Raw genomic sequence first — 12801 nt, 5'->3', positions numbered from 1 at the left:
ACATGGGATTGGGGGTAGTGTGCTGACGTGGATTGAGAACTGGTTGTCAGACAGGAAGCAAAGAGTAGGAGTAAATGGGTACTTTTCGGAATGGCAGGCAGTGACTAGTGGGGTACCGCAGGGTTCTGTGCTGGGGCCCCAGCTGTTTACATTATACATTAATGATTTAGACGAAGGGATTAAATGTAGTATCTCCAAATTTGCGGATGACACTAAGTTGGGTGGCAGTGTGAGCTGCGAGGAGGATGCTATGAGGCTACAGAGTGACTTGGATAGGTTAGGTGAGTGGGCAAATGCGTGGCAGATGAAGTATAATGTGGATAAATGTGAGGTTATCCACTTTGGTGGTAAAAACAGAGAGACAGACTATTATCTGAATGGTGACAGATTAGGAAAAGGGAAGGTGCAACGAGACCTGGGTGTCATGGTACATCAGTCATTGAAGGTTGGCATGCAGGTACAGCTGGCGGTTAAGAAAGCAAATGGCATGTTGGCCTTCATAGCGAGGGGATTTGAGTACAGGGGCAGGGAGGTGTTGCTACAGTTGTACAGGGCCTTGGTGAGGCCACACCTGGAGTATTGTGTACAGTTTTGGTCTCCTAACTTGAGGAAGGACATACTTGCTGTTGAGGGAGTGCAGCGAAGATTCACCAGACTGATTCCCGGGATGGTGGGACTGACCTATCAAGAAAGACTGAATCAACTGGGCTTGTATTCACTGGAGTTCAGAAGAGTGAGAGGGGACCTCATAGAAACGTTTAAAATTCTGACGGGTTTGGACAGGTTGGATGCAGGAAGAATGTTCCCAATGTTGGGGAAGTCCAGAACCAGGGGTCACAGTCTAAGGATAAGGAGTAAGCCATTTAGGACCGAGATAAGGAGAAACTTCTTCACCCAGAGAGTGGTGAACCTGTGGAATTCTCTACCACAGGAAGTAGTTGAGGCCAATTCACTAAATATATTCAAAAGGGAGTTAGATGAAGTCCTTACTACTCGGGGGATCAAGGGGTATGGCGTGAAAGCAGGAAGTGGGTACTGAAGTTTCATGTTCAGCCATGAACTCGTTGAAATGGCGGTGCAGGCTAGAAGGGCTGAATGGCCTGCTCCTGCACCTATTTTCTATGTTTCTATGTTTCTAAATAAATTGTACGTTTAACAGAAACACTTTGGTCACAAAAAATACACTATTGGAATTAAATTAATCAAAATGACAGCTAAGAAAAAAATCAGCTCCAACCATCCTGTTGTAAGTGTTGATAACCTTGTTTTTCTAATCACTGCGTAATAACTCATCGGCTCGAGCCCATTGCTGCGTACGCAACCCCCCAATCCCTTGGAGCAGGGTGGCAATCAGTACGCGTGCGCGGGCGCGCGCTGGTCGGTCGACGAGCGCATGCGCCGATCGGTCGTCAAGCCCGTGTGTCGGCGATTACGTTTCGGGGCGGGGCGTCGCGTGAGGCTGGCAAGGACCGAGCGTTTGCGTAAATAATAAAATCGGAGCGGAGCTAGCGGTCCGCCACTTGTCTGGTGAGACACACAAGCACATACATATAGAGCTGCGCACGCACACATACACAGTACCTACAGGCAACACTGTCCTCCACTTCTGTGGAGACCAAATGCACGCATTTTAGTTAGCAACACGCACTTCATTCGCGCGCGTGTGGCTTTTATTTTTTTTAAAAATTTTTTTCCTTGAGAAGCGAAGGAAGATCTGAACGAGGCAAGGTCTTAACTTAAACCGGAATTAAAAATAATAACGGAGAAAATTTTCAAAAACAATTCCACTGGAGGGGTCCTGACTCTTCCTCCCCCTTCCAGGTGATGCCCTCTGATTTCATCTCGCTCCTCAGCGCGGATTTGGATCTTAATTCGCCGAAGAGTTTGTATTCCAAAGGTAAGCAGGCGTTTAACCGCCTTTTCATTCATTTTTTTTGTGTTGATTTGTCAAATCGAACGTTACATTTTCTGAGAGAATTTTCAAGGTTTTCCCCACCTAACTAGGCCGTGACTGAGAAATAACTGACAGTATGCACGTCACCTGCGTTTAGATTGACTAGGTATGCCATTTCTAACATTTTTAAGTTCTTGTATGTCGACTGTATGCTTAAAAAAAATTGTTATAGAGAAAATAAATATTTAATTTCTATTTGGATTGAATCGGTCCGTTCTCCGGGCAACCTAACTTGATGGGGATATGTTTGATTGACGTTTCCTTCCACCTGTCAGGGAACGTTTGTTTGGCCCATGATACATTTGAAGGCTGTCTACCATAATTAGCAACATTTGTAGGGCGGATTTGGTATTTACAAATACAGTTGGTTTGACAAGGGTGGTGTTTATTGAGGAATTAACTCTGGGCTACAAAAAAAATCCGTGCATCTATTTGGAAGCTAGGATTTTGCTGCGTCAAACTTTTATTTGATCTTGAGTACAAACTTAGATCATGTTATCTGCTGTTGTTTCCTAAAGGCTGTACAGTAGCTTGGGGAGATCTTTATGATCTTTAGTTGATAATGGTTACACTACTGTGCTGTGGGTTATGAGACAAAAATAGAAAATGCTGGAAACGCTCAGTCAGCCAGGTATGGAGAGAACCGATACATGAACGTTTCAGGTGTGGACCCTTCCTAAGTCCACTTGATTTCAGTGGTGGGTGATTCAGACATTTTTAGGTGTTTAATTGCACTTTTGTATGAACCTTTTCAAAATATCACATCAAACACAGGAAGTGTGTTTGGCAATATTAGGGTCATAAATGGAGGACCCTATACATTAAATTGTGAGAAAATGTTTAAATGAGTGGACAGTGATGAGAGTGATAACTCTGTACGTGTAGAGTTTTGTTATATGTAGGGTTTTATACGTTTAATGCAGATTTGGGCTTGTGAATTCTTATCTGGGAGTCATCTGCATTCTGAGCCCCTGATCAGACCTGCTGTGGGAAAGTGTGATATGAGGCCAGGTGCTTCCTTGTGGGAAAATAAAATTAGAGGACAAATATTTTGAATCACTGTCGCATGTCTGCCAGTATCTAGTTACAGAGTGGTATTATTGGTGGGCTTGGAATGAGTCGCTTGCCTGTCCGCAACAGGTGATCAAGTTTGAGAGTAAGAAAGGACAAATGACTTTTTTGATTGTTTGCTCCGTTTTTGTTAACTCCTTTTGAATACATTGACTCTTGTTGGGACATGATTCCATGAGATCTTAAATACCTCAATCAAATGGCCATTTGTCATGTATGAATCTAGAAAGTAAGAGTTAAGCTATTGGACTCTGGAGTCATTGTACTGGACTACGATCCTGTCCTCATCTGAATTCAACACATGCACTTTTCAGCAGGGGTCACTGAATGGCAATTATGAGTGGGAAGCCTGGCTGATATTTCCTTCCCCAACGGAGGAATGTGAAAGCCAATTGCAGTGCCCATAGTGCAATCCCGCTTCCAACAGCTAACTCAGCACAGATCGGGAATCATACGTGACCTTCTGGTTTGTATGCCTCTGTTGCGCACTGCCTTTACCAATAGAACTATCAAAGGAGCTTAGATAGTTTTTTTAAATGAGAAGTTTCAACCTCAAAATAATTATTTGGGGAAAACTATGAGAAAATACTACTTAAATAATAGTGATGATTTATTCTTTCTTTCAATTATCGTTCTTTTAATAATAGAGTCCTGGCACTTATGTAATTGGCATAAAATCAGGAAATGCTGGAAATACTCAGCAGGTCAGTCAGCATCTATGGCGAAAGGAACAGAATTAATGTTTCAGGTCGATGGCCTTTCATCAGAACTGGAAAAGGTTAGTGATATACAGATTGAACCTCCCTTATCCGGAACCCTTGGGACCTGGCCGGTTCTGGATAAGGGATTTTTCCGGACGAGGTCACGTTAAATTGGATGGTACAGGTACTGCACAAGGGGATAGCGGAGCTGGCTGGCTTGGGCCTGGGAGTGTGGCAGAGAGATCATGGGGGATGGTGGATCGCAGGGTCAGGCCAGCGATTGTGGGAGTCGGCAGCGAGGAAGGACTTCAATTTGTTCATGTCGGAGTTCTGTGTATGTGCCACCCGGTGGCTGAGAATGGTTCTGGATGAGGGGTGGCCTCCCTGGTAAAGTGCGACATCACTACTGGTACCTGGGAGACCCTGGCCAAAGACCACCCAAGGTGGAGAAAGTGCATCCGGGAGGGCGTTGAGCTCTTCGAGTCTCAATGTGAAGAGGTCAAGCGCAGGCAGCGGAAGGAGCACACAGCAAACCAGCCCCGTCCACCCCTTCCCTCGATGAATGTCTGTCCCACCTGTAATAGGGTCTGTGGCTCTCGTTTTGGACTGTTCAGCCACCAAAGAACTCACTTTGGGAGTGGAAGCAAGTCTTTGTCGATTCCGAGGGAGTGCCTATGATGATGATGGGTTCTGGATAAGGGAGTTCTGGATAAGGGAGGTTCAACCTGTAATAGGTTTTGAGCAAGTGCAGAGGCAGGGAAAAGATGGGTGGGGTGGGAGACGAAGGGCGAAAAAACAAAAGGGAAGGTCTGTGATAGGGTGGAAGGCAGGGAGAGATTAAATGATGAAAGGGATGATGGTCCAAGGCAAAAGGAGATGGTAATGGAACAAGTAAAGAAACAAAAGATGGGTCTATAGGAGGTGTACATGGGAATATTAGAATCATCAGCAACAGCTGCCATCTGAAAAAATGGCAGCAGAGGTTATGATCTGAAATTGTTGAACTGAATGTTGAGTCCGGAAGGCTAGAAAGATAAAGAGCTGTTCCCCGAGCTTACGTTGAGCTTCACTGGAACAGTGTAGGAGGTTGAGGACAAAGAGGTCAGAGTGGGAGTGGTCCAGAGAATTAAAATGACAGGCGACTAGAAGCTCAGGGTCACGCGGACTGAATGTACAGGAGACTGCATCATGATACAGTATAATAGATTGAAAGAAGTACAAGTAAATCGCTGTTTCACCTGGAAGGAGTGTTTGGGGCCCTGGATGGTGGAAAGGGAGGAGGCAAAAGGACAGGTGAGGAGGAATTTCTTCTCTCTGGTGGGTTGTAAATCTGTGGTATTCTCTGCCCCAGAGAGCTGTGGAGGCTGGGTCATTGAATATATTTAAGGCGGAGATCGACAGATTTTTGAGCGATAAGGGAATAAAGGGTTTTGGGATGTGGGCAGGGAAGTGGAGCTGAATCCATGATTAGATCAGCCATGATTTTATTAAATGGCGGAGCGGGCGCGAGGGATCAAATGGCCTACTCCTGTTCCTATTTCTTATATTCTTATGTAGGTGTTGCATCTCCTGCATTTGCATAGGAAGGTGACATGGGGGAGGGGAGAGGGTGTTGGGGGTGGGGAATGGACCAGGATGTCACGGAGGGAATGGTCTCTTTGGAATGATGAAAGGGGAAGGGAAGAAGTGTTTGGTGGTGGGATTACACTAGAGGTAATTGACAAATACCTTAGTTATCACAAGTGATCACGGCTATTGTGCAGCCTTCCATAGATCTTGTCAATAAGAAGCTTGCTTACAAAAAGTAAGAGAGCAACTGTTCTGTCATGTTTTTAGTTGAAAGTGATTAATTCCCAGTCGGAGGTTTCAGAAATATAGTAAGCCAATCTGTCGATGATGAGCAAAATTATCTGAAACTTCTTGAATTGAAAATAATTTCTAAAAAAAAATCAGCAATCTGAAATACTGTTCACGTAATGTTTACGTTCAGTTTTGGTCCATCTACATGCTGAAAAGATGTTGCAGAAAGCATTTCTGTCAACTTTAATCCTTTATTCCATGTCCAGCTGGGCTTTTGACACACAAATGTATTTATAAAAATATTATGTGCACAGGAGAGGCTAAAATATTTTCAAAACTTAGCTTTTAAAAACAAATCTCAAACACTTATGAGATGAGCATTGTTCTACAGAGGGAGATACAGATCTGAGACCAGGAATTTTCTTCAACCTCAAGTTAACTTTTGAGTAAATTGTAATGAATTGGAAATGATTAAAATATAGAAGCAAAATCTGCACTTTAACCATCATCTATTAAGTGAGAAATGACTGATCAGATAAATTTCAGCAACAGCGTAGTATCAATTCAATATCTTTGGTATCTTTCAATTCTGTATTTTATCGACTCTGTAACCATTGACAGTAAATACAAGGAAAATATTTGATTCAATTAAGTAGAAAACAATGACTACCCAGGATTTATTGCAAGGTAATAATCTCATAAGAGTTCAGATGATAAGTTTACAGTCATTGGAACCCTGTGATGAGTTTACAACCTTGAAATTCATGTTCTGTGAAGTTTGTTGGGGGTATGCTTATTCTGTTTTAGGTAATTTACCCCCATTAATGGGCATCATCGTGGACATTGGCCAGTGCACATTCAAAACTTAATGCTTGACGATTTTTACAATGAAGATTCATTAATTGTAGAATAATCATGGTAAGTTTATTAAGCAGCAATCATAGTTCATTTATTGGGGCATATGTATGCTATCATTTTTTTGAGAAAAAGCTCAGTATGTTAAAATGAAACTAGTACATGTTATGAGTTTTTTAAAAATCATTCACCTTTTCTCACAGGAAGAAATTGTACCATTTATTTTGTCTTTGGAATGGGATGATCTGGGATAAAAGTTCGATGAGCAGAATCTATTGGTAAAGACAGCACCGAGTTTGGAGCTGTCTTGCAGCACAATAGTGTGCACGTATGGGTTGCCAAAATGCTGCAATGCTAAGATGCGTTGAGATTAATTTATCTCTCTGGTACTTCAAATAATCAGGATCGAGTGAAAACCAATACGGTGAATATATTGTGTTTAATCGGAGTTTAGGACGGAATATAACACACTAATTATATAGCAAAAACATATGACCATGACAAGTAGCTGGTACCGGCCCCGATTAGGCTCTTCGGCCTATGGCCTGTCTCCCTCTCTTGATACAAAGTGGCTAATTGGCAGGTCAAGTTCTTTGTCTAAACTTACAGATGAAGATCTTCCCTCCAGGGGCCCTATATTTTCCTCTCGCATGTCTTGTTTATACATTTTCAAGGCCAATCCATCTGAATTCCTCTTATCTTGTCCGTCCTGTCCTCCCAGGTTAGAGTTTCTTCTCCCATACTCATTTTCCAGGAAATCTAAACTTAAGTAGTTCCAGTAAAACATAACTTGTACATTAACCCCTTACTTGTCTCAAGCTCTAATACATATTAACCCCTTACTTGTCTCGAGCTCTGATATAATCGTTTAAACACAGTATTATTCACGTCACAATTTCATTCGCATAACCGTATATTTTTAGGTATCCCTAATTTCTAACATAACATCCTTACATTGCAATGCCTAGATATGCTATGATGATAATGTCATGTGGATGATGTCATATATGGACAGTGAACAATTAAACCAGCAATTTCATTGCAACTTGTTTCCTCATAGTCCAGCTGCAGACCAACTGCTAATAGTGCTGCAGTTTGCTGCAAGTCAGCTTGGGTGGCTTCTTCATGGTCAATTGAAAACCTGATTGTGTGGGAAATTCACAGCATTCTCAAACACTGGGATTTAAATATAGCTTCTGTTTGAGAGTCTAGCACTTTGAGGGTTACTCCATTTATAGAATATTGTATATTAGTAGATACATAAAATCATTAATTGTTGATCGCAACCAGTGCAATGCCTGTCTGTGTCTGGTATATGTCCACTTTAGAAATATCATTGACTTCCAGTCAGTTTATACTATTTGCTACACTATTTCATACATTGCATTACTTTGTTCGAGAGAAATTCTGTTTATAACTGTACTTTTTACCCTTCAGGGTGGTAATATGGCTACTTTCAATGCACTGGTATTGGAAGTGATACTGGTAGCAGACATTTGAGATAGAAAATTTGCTAAACACGTGTAACAAAGGGGGAAGGGTTGGTTGTTAGGGAACAAGATTAAGCAAGTGATGTATGTTTAAAAATAGCTACAGTATGAGATTTAACTAGTTGTCACTTTGCTCATAGTGATGGAACTATTGTATCTGGTTTCCAGGACTGTTTTGTACGATGTTGTGTATAAATAGTTGTCTACGCTCAATGCTATCCATTACATTTTTTGAATATTTTTAAAACTTTTTAATAAACAATATTTATACGTTCATAGTTTTTGTTTTTAGGCAAGAAGTATACATGCTCTGAAGATGTGGTAGTACATATTTCACAGTCCTTGCTGGGGAATGCATAGAGGGTCATATATCATTATACAGTTCTTTATATTAAGGTGAGATATGCTCTGCGATGAGGTCAGGTCATCCATGGTTAAGGCATGCTGAAGGCTTGTGGGGTGAGGTGTTGTAATAGGTTACAGCAACAGGTCCTTGTAGGCATTGTGCACTGTAATGCTTGTCTCCTCAGCAGGTAGCTCTTGGGGTGGGTTGAAGATTGGTCTGCAGGGGTTGTGCACGAAGTTTCCTCGGCTTCGTGCACAACCCATACATACTTTCTCTGACTGGTAGATGTGCCATTTATGCTTGGATTACACATTTGTAGTCGAGGGTGTTGGATTATGCCCCAGCAGGGAGATGCGTTTTGTTGCTGTCAGAAAGAAGAGCTATGTGAACTTCCAAGTGGTAGGGCTCTCTTGTCCTGCTAGCAGTAGGACAGCATCTAACTTGGTCCTTTGTTCAACCTTAATGCTGACACTAGGTACACAAAATGGCAGAATCGGCCAATTCCCCAGGACTAGAATACCTCAATTTAAGAATAAGATTCACTATAAACTGCATACACAGTTTTGTTTTTAAATATAAGCTGTACTTGACAATAATTATTTTCTGCAGTGTAAATTAATTTCCAAACTTAAGTCAACCACAAACCTTTGCCCTTAAGATCTTTAATTGTTGATGATTTAGAGACACAAGACATTATAGAACAGTAAGTTTTTTCATGTAGGCAATTGATACAATAGTTGCGAGGGCATGTTTACTTGTACAAGCTAGTCCTGAGGAGATTATCTCAGACACAATACTGCATTGAAGGGGACATTCAGATTGCAGATGGTATATATTTGTTACTTGGATTATTGAAGTAGTGAATACTGCAATTTACCACCTTTCATTGCTTGGTTATTTTATTTACAGTATACAGAACAACTTGAAATAATATCGCACCTTTAATGTAGAATAATATACCAAAGTTCTTAAGAGGTGTAAGGTACTGTTAGAATATACCATGCATCAGGTATCTATCTATATGTAGAAAAATGTCAAAAGAAAGTTCAAAACAACAATTTATTAATGTGATTTTGGGGTAAATGCTGGGAATGGATACGAAATTGGTTGTGGGTAGAAATCTCATTAGAGTGGAAGGAAATAGTGGGGCCAAGTTTCGGCCTGAGTTGCTCCTGTTTTTTTGGAGCAACTGGTTTAGAATGGAATATCTTAGAAATTGCAATTCTCGGCATTTAGTTTGCTCTAATTCTAGTCAGAACAGTTTCAGTTTGGAACAGATTTTTTTTTTCAAAAGTGGGTATGTCCGGCCACTTACGCCCGTTTTGAAAGTTTAGGCAGTGAAAACATACTCCAAACTAACTAGAATGGCGTAAGTGTAGATTTTTGTACGCTCAGAAAAACGTTGTCTACACTTAGAAAATCAGGCGTAGGTTACAAATCAGGCGTAGGGAATGGGGGGGGGTTTACAAACATTAAACACTTCAGTTTTACAAATAAAGAGCCATCATCAATAATAAATGATAAATACATCAATAAATCAACCAATAAATCAATCAAAAAAAAATTCATAAAAAATAAAAAAAAATAAAAAATCAATAAATAAAACATTTTCTACTTACCGACTGCAGCACCGGGAGTCCTCCAACAGCGTGCTGGGATGGCCTCCCCAGTGTGTCTCTGTCAGTGTCTCTATCTTTCTGTCTGTCTGTGTGTCTCTCACTCTCTGTTTGTCAGTGTCTGTGTTTCTGACAGCGAGGGAGGGGGAGAGTGGGGGTGCGGGAGAATGGAGGGAGGGGGCGAGGAGGAGAAGAAGGGGCGAGGAGAGGGGGGAGAAGGGAAGGAGGAGGGGGAGAAGGGGAGGGAGGAAGGAGGGGGGGGGAGGGGAGGGAGGAAGGAGGGGGAGAAGGGAAGGGAGGAAGGAGGGGGGAGAAGGGAAGGGAGGAAGGAGGGGGGAGAAGGGAAGGGGGAGAGAGGAAGGAGGGGGGAGAAGGGAGGAAGTAGGGGGGAGAAAGGAGGGGGGAGAAGGGAAGGAGGAGGGGGGAGGGGGGAGAAGGGAAGGAGGAGGGGGGAGAAGGGAAGGGGGAGGGAAGGAGGAGGGGGGAGAAGGGAAGGGGGAGGGAGGAAGGGGGAGGGAAGGAGGAGGGGGGAGAAGGGAAGGGGGAGGGAGGGGGGAGAAGGGAAGGGGAGGGAGGAAGGAGGGGGGAGAAAGGAAGGAGGGGGGAGAAGGGAAGGGGAGGGAGGAAGGAGGGGGGAGAAGGGAAGGGGAGGGGGGAGAAGGGAAGGAGGGGAGGGGGGAAGGAGGGGGAGAAGGGAAGGAGGGAGCGAATGGGGGGAGGGGAGAAGGGAAGGAGGGAGCGGAGGGGAGAAGGGAAGGAGGAGGGGGGGAGGGGAGAAGGGAAGGAGGAGGAGGGAGGGGAGAAGGGGAAGGAGGAGGAGGGAGGGGAGAAGGGAAGGAGGAGGAGGGTGGGGAGAAGGGAAGGAGGAGGAGGAGGAGGGAGGGGAGAAGGGAAGGAGGAGAGGAGAAGGAAGGAGGAGGAGGAGGGGTGAGGGGAGAAGGGAAGGAGGAGGAGGAGGGAAGGGAGGAGGGAGGGGAAAGAGGGGGAGGGGGAGGGAGGGAGGGGAGGGGGAGAAGGGAGGGGGGAGAAGGGAGGGGGAAGAGGGGGGAGGAAGGGGGGAGGGAGGGGGGAGGAAGGAGGGGGGAGAAGGGAAGGGGGAGGGAGGAAGGAGGGGGGGAGAAGAGGAGGGGAGAAGGGGAGGAGGGGAGAAGGGAAGGGAAGGGGGAGGAGGGGAGAAGGGAAGGAGGGAGGAGGGGGGGGGAGAAGGGAAGGGGGAGGAGGGAGAAGGGAAGGAGAGGGAGGAGGGGTGGGGAGACGGGAAGGAGAGGGGGGAAGGGGAGAAGGAGGGGGAGAAGGGAAGTGAAGGGAGGGGGGGAGAAAGGAGGGGGGAGGAAGGGGGGAGGAAGGGGGGAGGGGGGGAAGGGAAGGGGGGAGAAGGGGGAGAAGGGAAGAGGGGGAGAAGGGAAGAGAAGGGGGAGGGAGGAGAAGGGAGAAGGAGGGGGGAAAGGGAAGGGAAGGGGGAAGGGGAGGAGGGGAGAGGGAAGGAGGAGGGAGGGAAGGAGAGGGAGAAGGGGGGAAGGGGAGGAAGGAGGGGGGAGATGGAGTGAAGGAGGGGGGAGAAGGGAGTGAAGGGGAGGGGGGAGAAGAGGAGGGAGAGGAGGGAGGGGGGAAGGAGGGAGAGGAGGAGGGGGGGAAGGGGAAAGGAGGGAGAGAGCGGGGGGAGGATGGGGGAAAGGAGGATGGGGGAAAGAGGAGGAGGGAGGGAGGAGGGGAGGATGGGGAAGAGGGGATGGGGGGAAAGGAGGAGGGAGGGAGGGATGGGAGGATGGGGGAAAGAGGAGGGGGGGGAGGGAGGATGGGGGAAAGAGGAGGGGGGGAGGGAGGATGGGGAAAGAGGAGGGGGGGGAGGGAGGATGGGGGAAAGAGGAGGGGGGGGAGGGAGGATGGGGAAAGAGGAGGGGGGGGGGGAGGATGGGGGAAAGAGGAGGGGGGGAGGGAGGATGGGGGAAAGAGAGAGAGGGAGGATGGTGGAAAAGAGGGGAGGGAGAGAGAGAGAGAGTCGCGGGGGGGGGAGAAAGAGAGTCGCGTGGGGGAAAGAGTTGCGGAGGTCTGGGGGGTGGGAAAGAGAGTTGCGGAGGTCGGGGGGGGGAGAAAGAGTGTCGCTGAGGTTGGTCGCGGAGGGGGGGGAGGAAGGAGAGAGAGTCGCGGGGGTGGGGCGGGAGGAAGGAGAGAGAGTGCGGGGGGGGCAGGGGAAGAGGAAGAGAGAGTCGCGGGGGGGGGAAGAGAGAGAGTCGCGGTGGGCGGGGGGGGTGGGGGGGAGAGAGAGAGTCGCGGGGGGGGGAAGAGAGAGAGGCGGGGGGGGTGGGGGGGAGAGAGAGAGTCGCGGGGGGGGGAGGAGAGAGAGAGTCGCGGGGGGTGGGGGGGGAAGAGAGAGAGAGAGCCGCGGGGGCTGGGGGGGAGAGAGAGAGTCGCGGGGGGGAGAGAGAGAGGGGTGGGGGGGGGGGAGAGAGAGAGTCGCGGGGGGTGGGGAGAGAGAGAGTCGCGGGGGGTGGGAGAGAGAGAGAGAGAGAGAGAGAGAGAGTCGCGGGGGGGGGGAAGAGAGAGAGAGAGAGAGAGAGAGAGAGTCGCCGGGGGGGGGGAAGAGAGAGAGAGAGTCGCGGGGGGGGGAAGAAAGAGAGAGAGAAAGGGTCGGGGGGGGTTGGGGGAAGAGAGAAAGAGTCGCTTGGGGGGGGGGGTAAGAGAGAGAGAGAGAAAGAGTCGCGGGGGGTGGGGGGGGGGGAAGAGAGAGAGAGAAAGAGTCGCGGGGGTGGGGGGGGGGAGAGAGAGAGAAAGAAAGAGTCGCGGGGGGAGAGAGAGAGAGAGTGTCGCGGGGGGTGGGGGGGAGAGAGAGAGAGAGAGAGAGAGTGTCGCGGGGGGTGGGGGGGGAAGAGAGAGAGAGAGAAAGAGTCGCGGGGGGAGAGAGAGAGAGAGTGTCGCGGGGGGTGGGGGGGAGAGAGAGAGAGAGAGAGAGAGAGAGAGTGTCGCGGGA

The 12801-nt window shown here is 47.1% G+C and overlaps 1 protein-coding gene across 1 annotated transcript in view; it reads left to right on the top strand.

Annotated features, from left to right (window-relative positions):
* Window positions 1–1454: 1454 nt before the first annotated feature.
* nfat5b (nuclear factor of activated T cells 5b) overlaps window positions 1455–12801 on the top strand; it is a 218769-nt gene continuing 207422 nt past the window's right edge. The window contains exons 1-2 of the mRNA XM_070898205.1: window positions 1455–1527; window positions 1822–1897. Coding sequence (XP_070754306.1) covers window positions 1825–1897 — 73 coding nt within the window. The 5' untranslated portion in view covers window positions 1455–1527; window positions 1822–1824. The remainder of the gene's footprint in view (window positions 1528–1821; window positions 1898–12801) is intronic.

This window comes from Pristiophorus japonicus, chromosome 13 (assembly GCF_044704955.1).
Source record: "Pristiophorus japonicus isolate sPriJap1 chromosome 13, sPriJap1.hap1, whole genome shotgun sequence".
NCBI lineage: Eukaryota > Metazoa > Chordata > Chondrichthyes > Pristiophoridae > Pristiophorus > Pristiophorus japonicus.
The sequence above is the reverse complement of the archived record's forward strand: the minus strand, read 5'-3'. Positions and strand labels throughout refer to the sequence as shown.